The sequence below is a fragment of the Schistocerca gregaria genome, chromosome X (genome assembly GCF_023897955.1).
Source record: "Schistocerca gregaria isolate iqSchGreg1 chromosome X, iqSchGreg1.2, whole genome shotgun sequence".
Taxonomy (NCBI): domain Eukaryota; kingdom Metazoa; phylum Arthropoda; class Insecta; order Orthoptera; family Acrididae; genus Schistocerca; species Schistocerca gregaria.
In genome coordinates, this window is record NC_064931.1 from 157,186,092 (window position 1) to 157,206,740 (window position 20,649).

The 20,649-nt window shown below is 39.7% G+C and overlaps 1 protein-coding gene across 1 annotated transcript in view; it reads left to right on the plus strand.

Annotated features, from left to right (window-relative positions):
- Positions 1 to 20,649, plus strand: part of LOC126297427 (uncharacterized) — a 479,132-nt gene that overhangs the window by 347,815 nt on the left and 110,668 nt on the right. Inside the window, exon 10 of the mRNA XM_049988246.1 lies at positions 16,952 to 17,181. Within this exon, the coding sequence (XP_049844203.1) occupies positions 16,952 to 17,181 (230 nt within the window). The remainder of the gene's footprint in view (positions 1 to 16,951; positions 17,182 to 20,649) is intronic.

Below are 20,649 nucleotides of genomic sequence, written 5' to 3' on the forward strand. Positions count from 1 at the left end.
TACTTGTACTTCCCCCAAAGTCTGATATACACTATATGAAAGTATCTGCAAATCTGCAGGTACTTTCAGGCTGCCATTTCCCTTGGAGTTGTACTAAATATATTTGTTCATAAGGTTTTTGTGAACCCAAGTTTCATCCAAATAAACCATGGGGCTATCGTCCTCCATGTGCAAAATAATGCATAGTCCTCAAAAATGTAGCTCCCAAGGTGGCACTATGCCTTCATCCCATAAGAAATTTGCATCCATTTTCAATTTTTCTGACATTAAAACAAATACTTTTATAAGGCAAAGAATGGACATACCTAATTTTGTGTTGTTAGTTGGGCATAGACTCTAAGTGGCTGGAGGATACTTCCCTCCATTATAGTACTCTAGTACAGTCCTGTGGACCAGTTGTTTTTATTAAAGTCATCCATCTGAGTAAGTGAGCTTCCCCATTTATATCCATTTCATGGTAAATAGAAGACAGCACTACCACCTACAACCTCTGAAAAAGGGACAAAACAGGGCAAGGCATATGGGGCCAACACATGCAGCTGTGAGTGTCTGGTTACATGACGGTGACTACTGTGTGATATTTGGTTTAACAATATGTGTTGATAGGCATAGCAAAACATAATACATAACCAGTACTCCAGCAGTCACGGAGTGACACTGCTGCATTCTGGTAGCAGACAGACAGTGCTGCACAGAGTGCCAAATGAAATGGGGCAAGTTCAGCAAGGAAGACATGGTGAACAAATGTTAATTAGACTTTTGGTATCTCTCATTATTATCAAGTGAACTAGCAACGGATTGAGAGTAACCTATGTAGACGCAGCAATAATTCTGATGGAACAGCGTCAGTTTCAAAATGTCTTTCTTACATTAGGGCCTTCTGTTTCAATTTCCGTAACTACCACTAGACATTTGCTGCTGGAGTATTGGTTATTCTTGTGATTTACTGCCACTGTTAATACATATTGTTAAACCAAATATTCCACTAGGCTACGGAATGGTGACATAACATTCTACTTTAAAAACTTTTTTCTATGGAGAAACAAGTTGACATTCTCAGTTGATACTGGCTCCTGCATAGAACATATGATGATCAGTTTTTTTTCCCTCCATCTGTGCTCCATGGAGACACAATTCCAAATATCTGCTGATACATTAGAGCAAATGCTCCTGGTGATGGACTCTCAAGAAGGAATATGGCATCTTAAAAAGCATTCTTAATTTATTTTATTACTAGTTATAGATTTCATAGTAACTCCATATTTAATAATACTGAAATTCGGGTCTCCATAATTTATCATGTTCCTATTGTATTTTTTTTTTAGCAATAAATAGCATAGTCTTTGTTTAGGGATTGTTATGCATCACTATAAAAATAATTAAAAGATATGTCATTAAAATCATCCTCCTCTATGCAGTAACATATCCATATTCTGATAAGGAAGTTGAAACCTTCTGCAAAGAGTTATAGCAACTGATAAATCTCAGTGAACTCTAATACAAGTGACTGCTGATTCAAAAGATACAGAGAAAATAAATGGATACAGAGCTATAAGAAAGATAAATTTAGCAATAAGCGCAGCATGTTAGAAAATTGTGGTTGTACCGATGCAGATGAAGGAACAGTTATGTAACAAAACTGACTAGCCAAACAGCACAAGATGTTACATAAATAAAGAAGGCAAATAATGAGAAAATCCAAAATAAAACAAAGCAACCATTAAAGACAAGATGAGAATTTCAAGCAAATGATAATACAAGTATGATAGTATATGTTAAGTTAAACAAAACCGTTTCATATGTTTTGAAGGACATGCGAAAAAAATTAAAAACTGGCAAGAATAACGATGATTAAGATTCAAATTTTATTACTATTTAATATCTTTGGTGTCTATAAATGTTGCTCAAGTAAATTGTTCGAAGTACTGTGTTGATAACCTACAGTTCACAAGACTTCATGCATTTATGATACCATTTTGACGTTGCATGCTATATCAAAGATGAAAAGAGCTGTCTATTGACTTTGGTGATCATTTCGTTCACAACATGTGAGATGAACATGTCATTCAAACCAATAACATTTACCTCAAGTATATAGGACAGGAGGTTATGCTTTTTCTTTGCTGCAAGATATGTTAACCTTGAAGTTTCATTGTTTGTAAATGTGTGAAATTGATTGGACTGTGGATAAGGAAGAGATTAAAGCGATGGCAAGAATTAACTCTGAAACTTACGGAGAAAATTCTACTATCTGTTTTTCATAATATACCTTCATAACCTCAACAATTGAGATGACTTACTGATTTACATGTAAAGAAAAAGTCAGCCAGCCTTGAGTTGAATAATGTATATGTTCAAATGTTCATCAAGATGTCTCAACAAGATATATTTCTGAAAACTAGTTTCAAGAGTTGGTCTGTAATTAGAAAGGGTTGGTAGCCTTTCTAGCAGATGAATTGAAGGAGCAGCTCATTTATATTATGCCCAATAAATAGATGCTGTTTCAAAACAATGATATATTGACATTCTCTCAAAAAATGCATTGGTATAGGTAAAATTTGTTGTAGTAAAATGTCAAAAGATGTTATACTGCTGATTAAAGGTGTACGTTAAATAAACATGTTTGTTTGGAAAATAAGTGTTTTAAAAGAACTAGTTTTTCAATTGTCTTGTATACTTCGTTGTTGGCTGAGACTAAGCTACCTTTTAATCCATTTGCAAATGCATTAGTCTTTTCTGTTCTTCATATTCTGAGTGGTACTTTGTGTTACCAGATGATCAATGTGTTTTGAATATTTATGCTAATTCATATTTCATGCTTAATTTGAAATTAATAACAGTGACAACTCACTCCAGAGAGAGAGAGAGAGAGAGAGAGAGAGAGAGAGAGAGAGAGAGAGAACTCCTATTTGTTCATAACATCAGATCTTACAGAATATACTTCTGTTAAATTAATAAAGAAGCACCAGAAACCCTTTACAAATGTGAAAGGGGAAAACATTTTTTTTTATCTGGCAAGCTGCAGATCTGCTTCTTAGCTACTTTTTTTGCTTTGAAACTCCACAGTGATACCCATTATATGAATGCCTGGTGTCTGTTCTTTTGGACATGGCTGAAAGAACAGCTGCCACACATTCATATAATTGATTCACTTAGATGGGCAATTGATCCACCTTCTTCAGTACACGTGCACAAGTACATCCGACTTCCTACGGGAATAGAGAAAATGGACAGGGACTGCTGATAAGTGGCACTAGGTGGGAATGTGGGTTGGCCGTGAGGTGTGCTGAGATAGTCCATGCAGTTACAATAACAGTGTGTCCTGGGTGGTGCAGTGGTTAACCCACCTGCCTAGAAAGCAGGAGATCCCGGTTTTGAATCCTGGTCTTGTACATATTTTCACCCATCACCACCGATTCCATGTAATGACCTGAGGCAGCTGATATCAGTAATCCCTTTCTTTTCCTTTTTCTCCCTCTCCACCTTAAACTTACATGTAATATGACCATTATTACACACATATAAGTGAAATTTTGGCATTTTTGTGGTAATTTTGACTTTATGAGGCTTTTAACCATTGATACATCATTAAATGACATTTGATTATAACACATTGTATGAAGAGTGGCGTATTTTTGTCAATGCTCACTATACCATTGCACTAAAATGGCATACTTTGGTAACAAGTAAGTTGCTAAATAACATTACGGAATCCAGCATGCCATATGGTGTCTCCCAAGCATCCTGCATTGAACACTGATGAAAGTCGATAGCAGTTGCTGCAGTCTTTGATAACTGTGTGCGACGTCAAAATGACATCACATTTGCATGAAGTCTTGTGAACTGAATATCACCAGTTTTGTGTTTTGTGTGTGTAGTGAGTTATGAATAAAGCTGTTCTGTAATAAATTACGTGTTATGCCTGTGTTCTCATACCAGATCCCAACAGATTACAGCCTCAGGTTACATGATCATGAAAAGCGTCATTTTTTGATTAGACAAAAACTTAAATTTGTAAGGTAAAAGGTGCCAAAATTGGTTCATTGAAGACTAATTCATACTGGCCATCAGATCACATAGTCTAAAACATCCTACAATGCATTTCACATGGAAAAACTTACACAGGTCATCAATACCACTTCATGTCAATATTTCTTGGGAAGAAAGTTTTGACTGTAACATTGGTGGGGAGAACTGCCAAAATCAGAAGCAAACTGATTTTCCTAGCATTCACTCATTGTGTAGTACATTATTTTGCACTTCTGTGTCTTAATCTTTATTCTACAAGTTTCCCTGTTTTTCTGAGAAATTGCAAATATTGCATGACAGATGGCAGATGTTTTTTTTCCCCACATTGGATGGACTTCCATAAGCGAAGCCAGAAATCTGAAGTGAAACATGATTTATTTTTTTCCAATAAGAGAACAGAGATGATACATACACTGTATATACACTGAAGAGCCAAAGAAACTGGTACACCTGCTTAATATTGTGTAGGGCCCCAGCGACCATGCAGAAGTGCTGCAACACAACGTGGCATGGACTTGACTAATGTCTTAAGTAGTTCTGGAGGGAATTGACAACATGAATCATTCAGGGCTGTCCATAAATTTGCAAGAATATGAGGGGGTGGCAATCTCTCCTGAACAGCATGTTGCAAGGCATCCCAGATATACTCACTAATGTTCATTTCTGTGGAGTTTGGTGGCCAGTGGAAGTGTTTAAATTCAGTAGAACGTTCCTGGAGCCACTCTGTAGCAATTATGGACATGTGGGGTGTTACATTGTCCTGCTGGAATTGCCCAAGTCTGTCAGAATGCACAATGGACATGAATGAATGGAGGTGATCAGAGAGGATCCTTCGTACATGTCACCTATCAGAGTGGTGTCTAGACGTATAGGAGGTCCCATTTCACTCCAGCTGCAAATGTCCCACACCATTACAGAGCCTCCATCAGCTTGAACAGTCCCTTTATCTCTGAAAACCCATATCAATGATGTTTCATTGAATGGTTCTCACACTAACACTTGTTGATGGCCCAGCATTGAAATCTGCAGCAATTTATGGAAGGGTTCAACTTTTGTCATGTTGAACAATTCTCTTCAGTCATCATTGGTCCTATTCTTGCAGGATCTTTTTCCCGGTGCATTGATGTCTGAGATTTGATGTTTCACCAGAGTCCTGATATTCACGCCACACCCGTGAAATGGTCATATGGGAAAATCCCCACTTCATCAGTGCCTTGTAGATGCTGTGTCCTATCGCTTGTGTGCTGACTATAACACCACAGTCAGACTCACTTAAATTTTGATAACCTGTCATTTTAGCAGCAGTAACTGATCTAACAACTGTGACAGGTACTTGTTGTCTTATATAGGCATTGCCGACCACAGCAGCGTATTCCGCCTGTTTACATATTTCTGCATTTGAATATGCATGCCTGTACCAGTTTCTTTGGCATTTCAGTGTGAATAAGAACATAAATGGAAATGTCCACTTCTCAGCAATTTACCATACAGAATTGATCATGAACATAAGTTATGAAGATAAAATCCATTATCGTTGTTTCCTCAACTCTGATACTATACTCTGACTTTTTGTGTCACAGATAGCAGCCCAACTCATAACTTCACTTTCACCTTTCGGTACTGGTCTAAGCAGATTGATGTTATGTGATGGTTAGTGTGTATACTCTCTGAAATTGACCTGACATGACAGACTAGTGTGAATCAGCCTTAACAAAACAAATACCTTATGGTGCATATGACTGCTGCACAACAACTAGAAATGCTGTCATGTGACAATTATGACACATGGAGAATACAATATGAAGCACCACTCATCAAAGACAACACGCATACTGCAACCTGCTGTGGCTGGTAAAGCTGAAGTGCTCTCCGCTACAGAAGCTGCATGCAAAATGTGGATTGCATCAGAGAGAAATGAGAAAGCACCACTAATTTTATCCATCAATCTGACTGAGCAGAAGCAAATAAAGAACTGCACTACATCATGTGAGGTGTGGCCTAAACTAGAAACAATGTATATGGCCAAAGGATCTGCTTGCATAACAACACTGCTTAAATGCCTCGTGTTTCACAAAATGCAAACTGTTGATGATGTCACACAGCACCTTACTGAATTCTTCTATGCTGTGGACAGCTTACAAGCAATGGGAGTTGACATAAACGGTGATCTGTTTTACAAAACTGCTGTTTCACAGTCTTCCAGATAGCTGAGCTATGACAATTTTGAATATGACATTGAAGCCTGTGATAATCTACTAGATGTCAAGACACTGAATGTAAAAACTGCAGAAAAACACAATGCAAGGATTCAGTATGACAATGAAAGTGTGAGTGGCACAATGTTTTTCTGAACAGGGTAAACGTTTCATGAACAAGTCAAAAAGTGCTGTGAGTGACAGTGGCAAATTAGAACAAATATCAAAACAAAAAAGGAGGGAAATATCTGTGTATAAATGCACTTTTGTAAAAAGAAGGATGACAAATATGATGAGTGTTTTTTCAGGAAGAAATTAATTGTGGAAGCTGCAAACATAGTCAGCAAACCTCACTGCTGTTTCTTTGTAAATGAACTGGCATCTAAGTTTTGTGTCTCCAACATTTTTTGGTGCATGGACATCACACATGTGCAACTATCCAAATATGGTCACACATTTGACAGAAACGTAAGAGAATTTCCGCTCACTGACAACAGAGCTGTGCAAGTAAGTGAAGCTGCCATACACATCACAACTGCAGCCAGTGGCACCAACTTCATGATGCTAGAAAAACTATATACACGCCAATGTTAAGAAGCAATCTGGCTCATTGGCAAAGGTTGTAAACAACAACCTCACAGAGACATTTGAGAAAACTCTTGCAGTTATATGAGATGCTAATGGTAAAGTCAAAGTGGTTGCATTCGGTGTTGGTACCCTGTTTTATTTAAGATGTGTGTCGTTGCCAAGACAAAAGCTGCAAAATGTGATATGGAAATCTGGCATACTCAATGAGGCCACTTGAACTAGTGATATATGATCAAAAACGAGTATGTGGCAGCACTGAAATTCAGTAATTTTTGAGAACAGGTCTCTCTGCACCTGTCAGTGCATGAAATGAAAATATATCAGTAAGTCATCTCAGTTGTGGAGGTTATGAAGGTATATTATGAAAAACAGTAAGTAGAAATTTTTCCATAAGTTTTGAAGTTAATTCATGCCAACACTTTCATCTCTTCCTTATCCAAAGTCCAGTCGACTTGACTGTAGGACTTCACACATTTACAAACAATGAAACTTCAAGGTTAACATATCCTGCAGCAAAGAAAAAGCATAACCTCCAGTTCTCTATACTTGAGGTGAATGTTATTGATTTGAATGACATGTTCGCCTCACATGTTGTGAATGAAATGATCACTAAAGTCAATAGATAGCTCTTTTCATCTTTGATATTGTTATAACTTCAAGTTGAACAAATATATTTCAAGGAAGACGCAACACACGAAAGTCACAGATCAAGTAAACAGAGTAAGACGTGTGTACACTTTAACAGTCAAATCATGACTGAGTCCAAGTCTAGTGGCCGCTGGCTGGCTGGCCGCTTAGGTGGCGCTGCTGCTGCATGGCTGGCAGTCAGCGCTGCATGTAGAGGATGCGCATAACTGCGCGGCGGCACTTTGAAAGATCGGTGAGTCACAACACTTTTCCCCCCTTTGAATTTTTTGCACAGGTCTTTATGGAGATGGACTGTAGATTGCTAATGTCCATAGGTGTTGTGTGACTGGCCATAAAGTCTCGAGGAGGAGGCTTCTCATACGGACGGAAGTGTCCCCGATGATAACGAGTCGAGATGACAGGAGACGTGGGGGTTGAATCTGCTGGGGCCCGTGCACCAATCTGCCCATTGCGGCAAGTCCGGTTGCTGTAACATGAGACATAGGCGATGTGTGCGCGTCCGTAGGAGAAGGAGGCAAGTAGAGTTGCTCCGGCAGATGATGGTCATCTGGTTCCTGCATGGGCACGTCTCCTGGTGCCGTCAGTTCTTGTGCTAGTACTGATATGATGTTGAGAGGACTGCGTTGTGAATAATGAGAGATTCCAGTATCTCGAGCGTCAGGTAGAGCCGAAGGTGGTGTAGCGGCATCCGGAACAGGCGTCGCCGGCACACAAGGCCAAAGCTGGTCTGAATGATCCACTGCAACACCCATGCCAATCTGGATTTCATACAGGCATCGGTCATGGTGTCGTAAGATGTGGCCAGGACTCCATTTTGGCCGCCTGCCATATCCCAGTACCCATACAAGGTCGTCGGCGGTGAACCAGCCAAGCGAAGGCACCCGCAGCCGTGAGGTGGAAGGTCGCGGATGATGAAGTATCGTGCGGGGCTGTCAGCCATGTAAGAGCTCAGCCGGGCTGTGGTCGCCCATGAGGGTGAAACGGTAAGAAGCATGAAATTGGAGAAGCGCATCATCAGCAGCAGAAGAAGTCAGGAGTTTCCTCATCTGAGCATTAAATATGCAGACCAGCCTCACCGTTTGACTCTGGATGGAACGGAGGGGCCGTGACATTCATGACGCCATGACACGCACAAAAATCCGCAAAATCGGAAGAGGCAAATTGCAGACCATTATCAGTAACAAGAGTAGAGGGAAGACCATCCAAAGAGAAAATGCGAGCTAGAGCATTGGTGGTAGCCGCGGTGGTAGGCGACGTGCAACGGACAATGAAAGGAAAGTTAGAGTAGGTGTCAATAATTAGAAACCAATAAGTACCAAGAAAACGTCCCACCAAGTCAGCACGAATACGCTCCCAGGGCTTCTCAGGTGAAGGCCACGGTGACAAAGATGACTTCGGGGAGGCAGCCTGTGACGCACAAGGGCCGCAGGCAGTGACCATGCGACCATGTCTGTGATTTCAGAGTTGATACTGGGCCAGTGCACATGACAGCGCGCCAGAGATTTTGTTCGAGAGACACCCCAGTGCCCTTGGTGAAGAAGGCACAAAACCGAAGCATGCAAAGACGCAGGTACCACAACACGCGGCGAAGCATTTTCAGTGGTAATGCAAAGCATAGTAGTTCCACAATGGATAAGAAATCTTAGCAGGTGGATGACCTGGCCAACCCTTCTGAATGCAGCATAAAACCCGGGAGAGGGTAGGGTCAGAACCCGTAGCAGCCGCCAGCTGGTCCCTGGTGGTGGGGAACCCATCCACTACCCACTGCTCGGCAACATCCAGGTGGAAATACAAAAGTTTGTCCCTATTGAATGCCAGATCAGGACCCATGGGAAGGCGAGACAGTGCATTAGCATTCGCATGTTGAGCCATCAGCCAGAAATGAATCTCATAATTTAAACAAGACAAGTAAAGAGCCCAATGCTGGAGGCGGTGTGCAGCCTTGTCGGGAAGTGACGTTGATGGATGAAACAAGTGGTTTGTAATCCGTAACAAGATGAAATTTGGATCCACAGAGAAAAACACCAAACTTATGAAGAGCATAAATAATGACCAAAGCTTCTTTTTCAATTTGAGAATACTTTTGTTGGGCACCCGTGAGCGTTTTGGAAGCATAAGCAATGGGTTGTTCAGAACCGTTAGAAATATGGTGCGCGAGGAGTGCACCGACCCCATATTGAGAGGCATCCATGGCAAGAACAAGATGTTGGCCAGGTCTATAAGTAGCCAGGCACGGGGCCTGTTTCAGCATAGTCTTCAATTTCTGGAAAGCCACATCGCATGACGCGGACCAGTAAAAAAGGCACGTTTCTATGCAACAGGCGATGCAACGGCTGAGCCACCAAAGCAGCAGATAGTATGCTATTTTCCCAAAGAAGGCCTGCAGTTCCTTAACAGATGTAAGGCGAGGAAGGGCATCGATCGCAGCGACAGTTTGCTGAAAAGGACGAATACCATCCCGAGAGAGTTGAAACCCCAAGTACGTGATAGATGCCTGAAAAAAGTTTGATTTCTGAAGATTACACTTAAGACCATCAGTCAGTAAGACATGAAAAAGTGTGCGGAGATTTTGAAGATATTGCTGGCCTCCAGCAAGTTTAGTGAACAATTCTTCAGGTTGAGGCATAGAGTAAGTGTTGATAAGGCATTGAGCATTTACAGTGGCTTTGAAATCGCCACAGAGACGAATATCACCATTTGGCTTAGCAATGACAAGGACAGGAGAGGACCACTCACTGGAAGTGACAGAAAGCAAGACCCCTGAAGCAGTGAGACGATCCAGCTCCCGTTTGATCTAATCACGAAGGGTCACAGGAATGGGCCGAACTTGAAAAAACTTAGGCTGAGCATTGGGTTTGAGTGTGATATGAGCTTCAAAGTCGTTTGCATGACTTAACCCAGGAGAAAAAAGGGACGAAAATGTCGTTGACAAGGAATCCAATTGAGCATAAGGAATAGCATCAGAGACAATACTGACAGAGTCATCTACAGAGAACACAAAATCGTGAAAGGCATTGAAACAAAAAAGATTCTCCGCATTGCTATGGTCGACCACAAATATGGGAACAGTGCGAATGACAGATTTGTAAGATACCTCAGCATCAAATTGTCCCAAGAGAGAAATCTTCTGTTTATTGTAAGTCCATAATTGCCTAGTGACAGGTGACAGGATTGGAGAACCCAACTGAAGATACGTCTGCATGCAAACATCTCGAGCAAGTATTTGGACAGTGAGGAATAACTTCCCTGAAAGGGAAGAAGTACAATTGACAGACAACACAGAATCAGAATCAGTGTCATGTTCATGAACATCATGTATGCGGCTGGATTTGCAAACGGATGACACATGACCCTTTTCTTTCACATTTGTGACACAAGGCCCAATGTTGTGGACAGCCTTCTCGTGAATGTTTCATAAAACACCGTGGACATGAAGGAAGTTGCAGTGGGTTTTGCTGCAGTTTATTAGAATTTTGTTTACTGTTAGGCTAAGGCTGCGCTTGGGAGTGTACTGCAGCCACATCGGCCGGCGGAGACACGCCACACGCTTTGTCAACATCACACACAGGTTGTATTTCCCCGATGTTGCCCCATGCCTCTATTTGCGCTCCAGTGGCACGAGAAATTTCAAAAGACTGAGCGATAGATAGGACTTCATCTAGAGTCGGATTTGCCAACTAAAGGGCACGTTGCCTAACTTCTTTGTCGGGAGCCGATCGGATAATAGCATCCCGTACCATGGAATCAGCGTAGGATTCTTTGTGAACTTCAGTAACAAATTGACACTTTCTACTGAGGCTGTAAAGTTCAGCAGCCCAAGCATGATAGGGTTGATTCGGTTGTTTTTGACAACAATAAAAGGCAACACGAGAGGCTACCACATGCATTTGCTTTTGAAAATAGACGGACAGAAGTGAGTACACTTCAGCAAAGGACAAAATACAGGATCATTCAAAGGAGCCAATTCCAACAACAACCGATACATTTGAGGTGAAATCAATGAAAGGAACAGAGACTTACATGTTTGTTTGTCTGCGACATTAAATGCCAAGAAGTGCAGTCAAAGACGTTTTTCGTAATCAGACCAGTCTTCCACTGTCTTGTCATAAGGAGGAAAAGTAGGTAGAGACAATGACGAGAGATGCCCCACATTTGATGCCACGATGAAATCACGAATTGCATTTGTGAGAAGCATTTGCTGTTCTATGAGACCTTGCAATAGTTGCTCTAAAGTAGCCATGGAAACATGTGGGTCAACGATGGAAAAGAAAAATCACTACCTCGTCGCCAATTGTTATAACTTCAAGTTGAACAAATATATTTCAAGGAAGACGCAATACATGAACGTCACAGATGAAATAAACAGAGTAAGATGTGTGTACACTTTAACAGTCAAATCATAACTGAGTCCAAGTCTAGCGGCCTCTAGCTGGTTGGTCGCTTAGGTGGCGCTGCTGCTGCATGGCTGGCAGACAGCGCCACATGTAGAGGACACACATAACTGCACGGCGGCACTTTGAAAGATCGACAAGTCACAACAGATATAGCATGCAACGTCAAAATGATATCATAAATGCATGAAGTCTTGTGAACTGTAGGTTATCAACACACTACTACTAACAATTGACTTGAGAACATACGCAGAGCAACATTTAAAGACACCAAAGATATTAAATAGTGATAAAATTTGAATCTTAATCATCCTTATTCTTGCCAGTTTTTAATTTTTTTCCCATGTCCTTCAAAACATATTGAACTGTTTTGTTTGCATTAGCATGTACTATCATACTTGTATTATCATTTGCTTGAAATTCTCATCTTGTCTTTAATGGTTGCTTTGTTTTATTTTGGATTTTCTCATCATTTGCCTTCTTTATTTATGTAACATCTTGTGCTGTTTGGTTAGTCAGTTTTGTTACATAACTGTTCCTTCATCTGCATCGGTACAACCACAATTTTCTAACATGCTGAACTTATTGCTAAATTTATCTTTCTTCTAGCTCTGTGTCCATTTATTTTCTCTGTATCTTTTGGATCAGCAGTTACTTGTATTTGTAAAGTGCTCATATTTTGTACACTTTCTTTTTTGTTTGATAAAGCACAGTCAGTTACATCTTAGTTTCATTTGATCCATCACAAGCCTATTTCATGTTTCTTTTCATCTGGAAGATTACAAACATTTGTGATATCATACCCAAAATTCCCCATTGAAGAATTTCTTACTTTTTGTCTTACTTTCATATCAAAATTCTGCATCACCATCCTTTAGTGGAGTTCACTGAGATTTATCAGTTGTTAATAACTCTTTGCAGAAGGCTTCAACTTCCTTATCAGAATATGGATATGTTAGTGCATAGATATTTTAATGAAATATCTTTTAATTATTTTTATAGTGATACATAACAATCCCTAAACAAAGACTATGCTATTTACTGCTAAAAAAAATACAATAGGAACATGATAAATTATGGAGACCCAAATTTCAGTATCATTAAATATGGAGTTACTATGAAATCTATAACTAGTAATAAAATAAATTAAGAATGCTTTTTAAGATACCATATTGGGTGATCCTTCTTGAGAGTCCATCACCAGGAGAATTTGCTCTAATGTATCAACAGATATTTGGAATTGTGTCTCCATGATGGACAGGTGGAGAAAAAAAACTGCTCGGCATATGTTTCATGCAGGAGCCAGTATCAACTGATAATGTCAACTTGTTTCTCTATAGAAAAAGAGTTTTTAAAGTAGAATGTTATGTGACCATTCAATAGCCTAGTGCAATATTTGGTTTACATTATAATAAGACATAATCATGGGACTTTTTGAGCCAAAAAATAATGGCCAATGCTTGTTTTTCAGCTTGGCTGTAGTTGAGCTGAGCAGAATTAAGAGTCTTAGACACAGTCATAATTGGCCGCTTCACTCCATCAACCATGTGTGAGAGAACAGCTCCTACACCATAATGGGAGACACCGGCAGTGAGCGCAAGTGCCCAGGAGTGTTCATAGGTCATCAAGCACATAGGTTGTAGGGGCACCTGTTTTAATACATGGAACATCCTGTCACACTGAGCAGACCAGTGCTACAAGACATTCTTGCAGAGGAGCCAGTGGAGAGGCTCTGAAACTGCAGCTGTTGGGGAGTGAAACAGCAGTAATTGTTTAGTTAACATGGGACAGATTTGAGATGTGTTTTGTTGGGAGTCACAGGGAGCTTCTGGATGACCTCAACAAACTGTGGGATTGGGCTGATGCCAGAAGCACTAAGGACATGGTCTAAACATTCCACTTGTTGCATAAACAGTTCACACTTGCTATTGTTACAACAGAGGCCCATGCGATTAACACTGCCAACAAATCAACCAGATTGTGGGTAAGGTCCTCGTCAGAGGCATCTGTGACCAGGATATTGTCCAATTAGTTTGCAGAGTTGGGAACATTCTGCAACAGTCAGTCAGGACACCACTGGAAATTTGCCAGTGGACTGGCGATATCAAAAGGGAGCCAACTGTTTTGAAAAAGGCCAAATGGGGTACTGATAACCAAAATGTCCCTGAATGCTATGCTCAAAGGTAGTTGGAGGTATATGTGAGGAAGACCAATTTTGCAAAACCTCTCTGTCACCCACTTTAGACAAAATCTCCTCAACTTTGGGGGCAGTTCAAAGATTGGAGCTCACCTTCAGATTATTGTATTTTATTTTTATTGATTGTATGACTTTATGAAGGATTTTTAAACCTGTGAGATGTCCAGTGTTACTTGTTCCAATGATTTCTTTTTCTTTATGATGTGTAGCAGATATACCTTCTGGTATGTCAAAATCTGTCTTGAGAGTGTTTGCTGCAGAAGCTTTAAACTGATGGAAAAGTTCTTCAGGCAGGGATCCTATGGTTTAATTTTTTCCTTAAAAATGAAATATATACATCAGTCCTACATCTAGCATTAGCATTCATCAGGATAGTCAGAAATTCAACATTGAAAGTATTGTCTGATATGAAAGTTCCAAAAAGCTGAAACTATGCTCAGTAACCTTAGAATAGGTTTTTCAGATTCTTTAACTGAGAAAAAGAAGACTTTGTGCTACTTATCTATAGTGCAAGTAAACAACACCTAGTGAAACAACTTAATTAGCAATTTTGAGAGCAGACCTGAAAATCATCAACAATTACCATGTAATGAATATTGCTTTAGAGATGTTCTGACCTACAGATTTCTTTTTGAGAGGGAACATAAATCCTTTGCTGTATGAAACACAGATTGACACTTCAGAAGAAATATTTGCTTGTTTGATTAAATGTGCAGCCATTTTTTGTGAAACACCTGGTTGTTTTGACCATGTTAGACAATCATTAGCATACAAATGCCACTTGTGGCTTAATGTAGATGGATGGCATTTTCAGCAGCATCTCCAAAACAATATTCATCATACAGCAGTCTGAACAACGTCTTTGAACATCACTAGTATCAACTCATTCATGGACCAATAAAAAGTGTTTCTTTTTATCTCCTATGAACATTCTAAAATTTTGGGTACTTAGGTTCTTTACGACCTGTATAATCAGCACATGAAAAAGAAAATAGTTCAAATTAACAATGACGAGTTCTTGAATTTAGAGCAGTTGAGACCAAGAACTGGATGAATAACTAAACAAATACCTTAACCAGAAGAAAACAAATTTTTGAAGTGTTTTTGGTAAACCAAAAAAAGTCATCAAAATGAACACTCCAGCCTGGGAAACAGTTTCTGTAACATTAGTGTGTAATACCAGTTTTGACTTAAGGCAACGAGCTGAACTTCTAGTGCCAAAACCATGAAGAAGTGCATGTTGAGAATGTGTAGGAGAGACAGGAAACCAAACTAATGGTTCAGAGAACAGATTACAGTGGAGTACACAGTTACTGTTTCTAATAAAATGAAATGGGGGCTGAGCACATGCAGCTGGGAAAATGGATGGCAGATTGACCAAGAAATCCTTTCTTGAGTTGTAAGATATAAGAAGTACACTCTGCTATTAAAAGTTCTGTACATAATCAGAAACTGGTAAGTTACTGCATATTTAAGAAGAGTTTGTATCAAAATTTCATTCAGAATGTGCAGGAGATAAACATTAAACTTGCATTATGCTATATAAATTCAATAAACCCATATAAAGAAGCAACACAGTTTTCTGTATGTGTATCCAGCTGGGCATCAAAGCCAACTCCTCTTCAATTAAAGATATGGGTACATCTCTCCCAGCTGCTTAAACTCTACATGTTCATTGATCACAGTGGGTAACTATATGTTTACACTAGATGATATTCCCTGAAAGCATGCAGACAGGATACTGAGGTATTTCAGGACAGCACTGACAAAAGTGGTCTTGCATTATTTTGTCAAAGATAGGGCATGACCACTGGCCTTACTTATCAGATATGTAACAGCTGCTGTCCAAATTACCAGTTATGTGAACCAGAGATGATCACATTATGTGCCCGCTGACACCCCATCCCACCACACAAAGTGCTGGGACAGTATGACAATGATGACAGGAATCTGGCAATGTTTCTTCTCCTCCAAGTCTCTACACATGGATAAATCTGTTGTGATACTGTACACATAATTGGGACTTGTCTGAAAAGATGATGTGAGGTCACTCCTGTGTATAGCATTGCCATTGGGCACAGCACTGTGGGCTCATCTCACTCTTTGAGATAACAGTATATGGTGCTCTAGGCTTTATCACACTGTCCACTTGGATACCTGTCTCACTGCAAGCATGTTGATTTCCTGACTTAAGGTACATACATTGCTGTACAATCCTGTGTGTCTGAGTATACAGTAGAACCATCCTCTCGGGTGCTAATCACATGAGGCTGCACAATGATAAGTCTAGGTCTCCTGAATTCATTGGGTCAATATACACATTACAGTCTTAGGATCCCAACCAATGCCAAACAACATTATTGTGGAATGATAAACTGCAGAGATGGTGTTTTCTCATACAGTTGAATGCAATTTCTAAAAGAGAAACCCTCTGCTTAATCCATAATATGTACAGTTACTCCTGATTACTTTAGTGGATGCGCTGAAATAATAATCATTTTCATACCCTAGCATATAGTACGCTTAATGCCAGTACGACATTTTGTTTGTGCCATTTTCATGGTGTTGCAATTTAATGGCCAGCAGTGTATGTACAGTCTGTTGATGGTGGTTAGTGTAATATTTGACATTTGCACAGAGGGTATGTTCATAGTAGTAGCTGTGCCTTTCCTTTCCTGATTGATATTTTTTAGCTTTTCTCATGTGAATACAAGAAATAACAGAGAAGAAAAGGTGAAGGCTATTTTCAAGATACAATCTATATTTAGAGCTCCATAAACAAAAGAATGAGATACTCATTGAGCAATGGATTTTACTGCGGCACTATCATATTTGGAACTTGTGTTTTACTTACTTTTATGCCTAATCAAATGCAGTTTAATAAATTGAAAAATGGTTTCCAGGCGCTCAAATAATGAAATTGAGACCACTCCTGTTCAGAACAACAGACAATCTTCCCGTAAACGTAATCGCAATCGCTCGAAGGGTAATGCACGTGGGCGAACGAGGACGACTGCGAGCACCAGTACAGTTGTGACCACCACAACCACCACGACCACTACTACTGCAGCTCCACTCATTACTCCCTCATACACAACACCAGAACCACCCACAACACCAGATCCTGGAAGTGGTAAGCTATATTTATTAATTACAAGTTGCTCAATTTGATAACTTTATGCCTTTTTGTATCTTTTTTGAGAGAAGGCATTGTGGAGTCGGTCTGGCTGGTGGTGAAAAGACTGAAAATCAGAAACTGAATCAACAGCTGTTTTGAAGACCACAGTTTGTTATTCATGGTCTTATTGGCAGTGATTTTCTCCAAACAGTGAATTAATATATTCAGTCAGTTTGGGGCAGGGGGGGGGGGGGGGGTGATGCAGTTTAGCACAGTATTTGAAACACAAACTATCTTGCCATTTCCCACATTTGTAAGAAAATAAATGTAAATGTGAGGTAAGGAAATAATAATATATTGGATACCAGAAAAAATGTTGTTGGATACAGAATGAAAGGGGCAAAGCCATAGTTTGAAAAAAAAATTTGTCATTTCATGAATATCGTTATCATTTCTGCAATGGGTTTGGCTCATAGGTATGTTCTGGAGCATCAGCACAAAGATTTTCTTGGTTAAGATTGCTATGCTCTTCAGGTTGTTCTTGACCGAAATTATACATTCAGTTATTTCTGTACTTTTTCTTACGCCTCTGATACTCTAGACATTTAGTTCCTTTCATATATTCACCATACACACTGAAACAGTGAATAACCCACTAAATATGTCAAGCTCTTCATTTCCATTGGCCCTGTGTGTTTTGATTAAACAGGTTTCCACATCCCTACAGCAGTAATGGTTTTTAAATAATTTCAGAAACTTTCCCTTCTCAGTTCCATTATTCATAAGAAGCTTATAATTTGTTAAGTTTTTTATTGATAACCAGTGACTTTTTGTGCATTATTCAAATACATAAATATGTAAATGCAATAATTTTATTGTTAAAAACAATCTTTTCCTTAAATTTTAGGCCATGGTGTTCTGGTAAATTAAAAACTTCCAGACAGTACTATTGAAAGATTATTGCCGCATATTGTAAAAGATAATCTCAATTCAACTTGCCACTTTACTTTTAGGAATGTTCTCAACAGAGCGCACACTCAGATGACTCCTTGGTTTATATCAGTAGCAAAAATTGCAAGTTATTCATTCTAATGCTCTTAATATTACTCATAATCTCTCTAATATTTTTACCAAATCTCTGCTGAAAGCTGTTGTGTAGTAGATAAGACAGACAAATGTGTTGAAATTTTCTGGCAGATTAAAACTGTACCGAGCTTGGTGGCACAGTAGTTAGCACACTGGGCTTGCATTCAGGAGGATGACGGTTCAAACCCACATCCGGCCATCCAGATTTAGGTTTCCCATAATTTTCCTAAATCACTTCAGGCAAATGCCAGGATGATTCTTTTGAGAGGGCATGGCCAATTTTCTTCACACCCTTCCCTAATCTGAGCTTGCGCTCTGTCTCTAATGACATCTTTGATGACAGAACATTAAACACTAATCTCCTCCTCCATTAAAACTGTGTGCCAGACTGGTGTTGGAACCCAGAACCTGACCTGTCACAGGTTATACTCTTATTGATGGAGCTACCAGGGCACAACTTGAGACCTGCCCTCACAGTTTTACTTCTACCAGTACTTCTGTCTTGCCTTCCAAACTTCACAGAAATTTTTCTGCATATTTTGAGGAACTAGCACTCCTGGGAGAAACAATATTGCAGAGAAATGGCTTAATCATAGCCTATGGGATTGTTTCCAGAATGAAAATTTTTCCCTGCGGCAGAAAGTGGAGCCGGGCGAAGTGGCCGCGCAGTTCTGGGCGCTGCAGTTAGGAACCACGAGACCGCTCCGGTCGCAGGTTCGAATCCTGCCTCGGGCATGGATGTGTGTGATGTCCTTAGGTTAGTTAGGTTCTAAGTTCTAGGGGACTAATGACCTAAGACGTTGAGTCCCATAGTGCTCAGAGCCATTTGAACCAGAAAGTGGAAGTCAGGTTGTGATGGCTGTTTGAGTGTTGTACCAAGATATCTCAGTTGTTAAGAACACTGGCCATGAAAAGTGAGGTTCTGGGTTCAAGGCCCAGTCTGACACAGAGTAGAAATCTGCCAGGAAGTTTCAAAACAGTGCACACACGAATGCAGAGTGATAGATTCATTCTGAAAACACCTATGTAGCCAGTATTTTTCAGTTAACTTAGTTACAGTGGGGCCATATAGGTGAAAGACTATATTTCCTGTTTTCAGTGTTTTTCTACTTTAACCATCATTGATTACTTCAAAAAGTTATCATCTGGTATTAATTTCAACACAGTTTTGCATAGTTTCTTCTTTGTTCATGAATAATTTGTTATTTTATTTTAGATTTTTTTAAAATAATGTAATCCTTCCAGTTTCAGAAAGAGGTCACTTTGCAGATTATCTTTTATGTCGTTATAAAGACAACATATTGGGGAATATTTCCTGCCACTGACTCACTGACAAAGCCCATCTGTATTACCACAGTATGTAATTTAAAAAATAGGATCCAATCTGACATACAGAAACTAATTGTCAAAAATAAAAATGTCAATGAATTCTTTTGCAGTCACATTATTGTTTTTTGATTAATTTATCTGAATCATAACTGTGTAAGCCTTATCTTGGAGCCCCTGTGTTTTAATTTCTGTTTTACACACATATCAACAAAACTTTTACATCACCCCGATATGTTGTGCAAGTGCGTTGCTAATGTGATTGTTCCTGTCCCAATTAGAATATCTCCCCTTAGATTGTAAACACACATACACAGTTACCATGAGCACTACCTGTGGATAGAATGCCACACTTGAATAAACTGCAGCATTCAGTTGGAAGTAAAGCACCCATAGGAATGCATTAGAGATGTATGTGGAGCAGTACAGTGAACATCCATCATGCCATGAAGGACAATTGCAACCAATGATCAGGTCTGTATCATCATGCTACAGGTGGAAAGCTTGTCAACCAGGGATGCTGCTTGATGTGTACACCATAGTCAAAGTGATCTGGTGCAGATATGACGTCAGTTCCAATTGACAGTGGTGAGGGATTACATCACACAGGATGTCAGAATTTGACAGGTGCACAGGATGGTAGATCTCTATGACTTCTGGGTCAAAGGAACCTTGGGCTGTGTGCTACAGAACAAAATTCAGTGTAAAAAGAGGCTGCAGGATGTCATGTACTGCATCAGACTGGTAGGAGACGATTACAAGATGTGAATGTCCATTCCTGATGAACGTGGTGAGCACTGTCTCATATACCACAACACCATAGACTGTTACAGATTATCAAGAAGTCATGCAGGATGGACACCTTAGGGTTGGCATTGGGTATTGTTTATGAACAAAACTGTGATCTGTTTGTACCCTGGAAATCACAGAAAATGTGTTTGGAGACAACCCAGTAATATTGAATGCCTCCAGCAGTGTCCCACATATGGAACAACATGGTGGTGGAGTGATGTTCTGGGATGTCATTACATGGGGACACTGTACATCTCTTTTGATTGTTGAGGACCAACT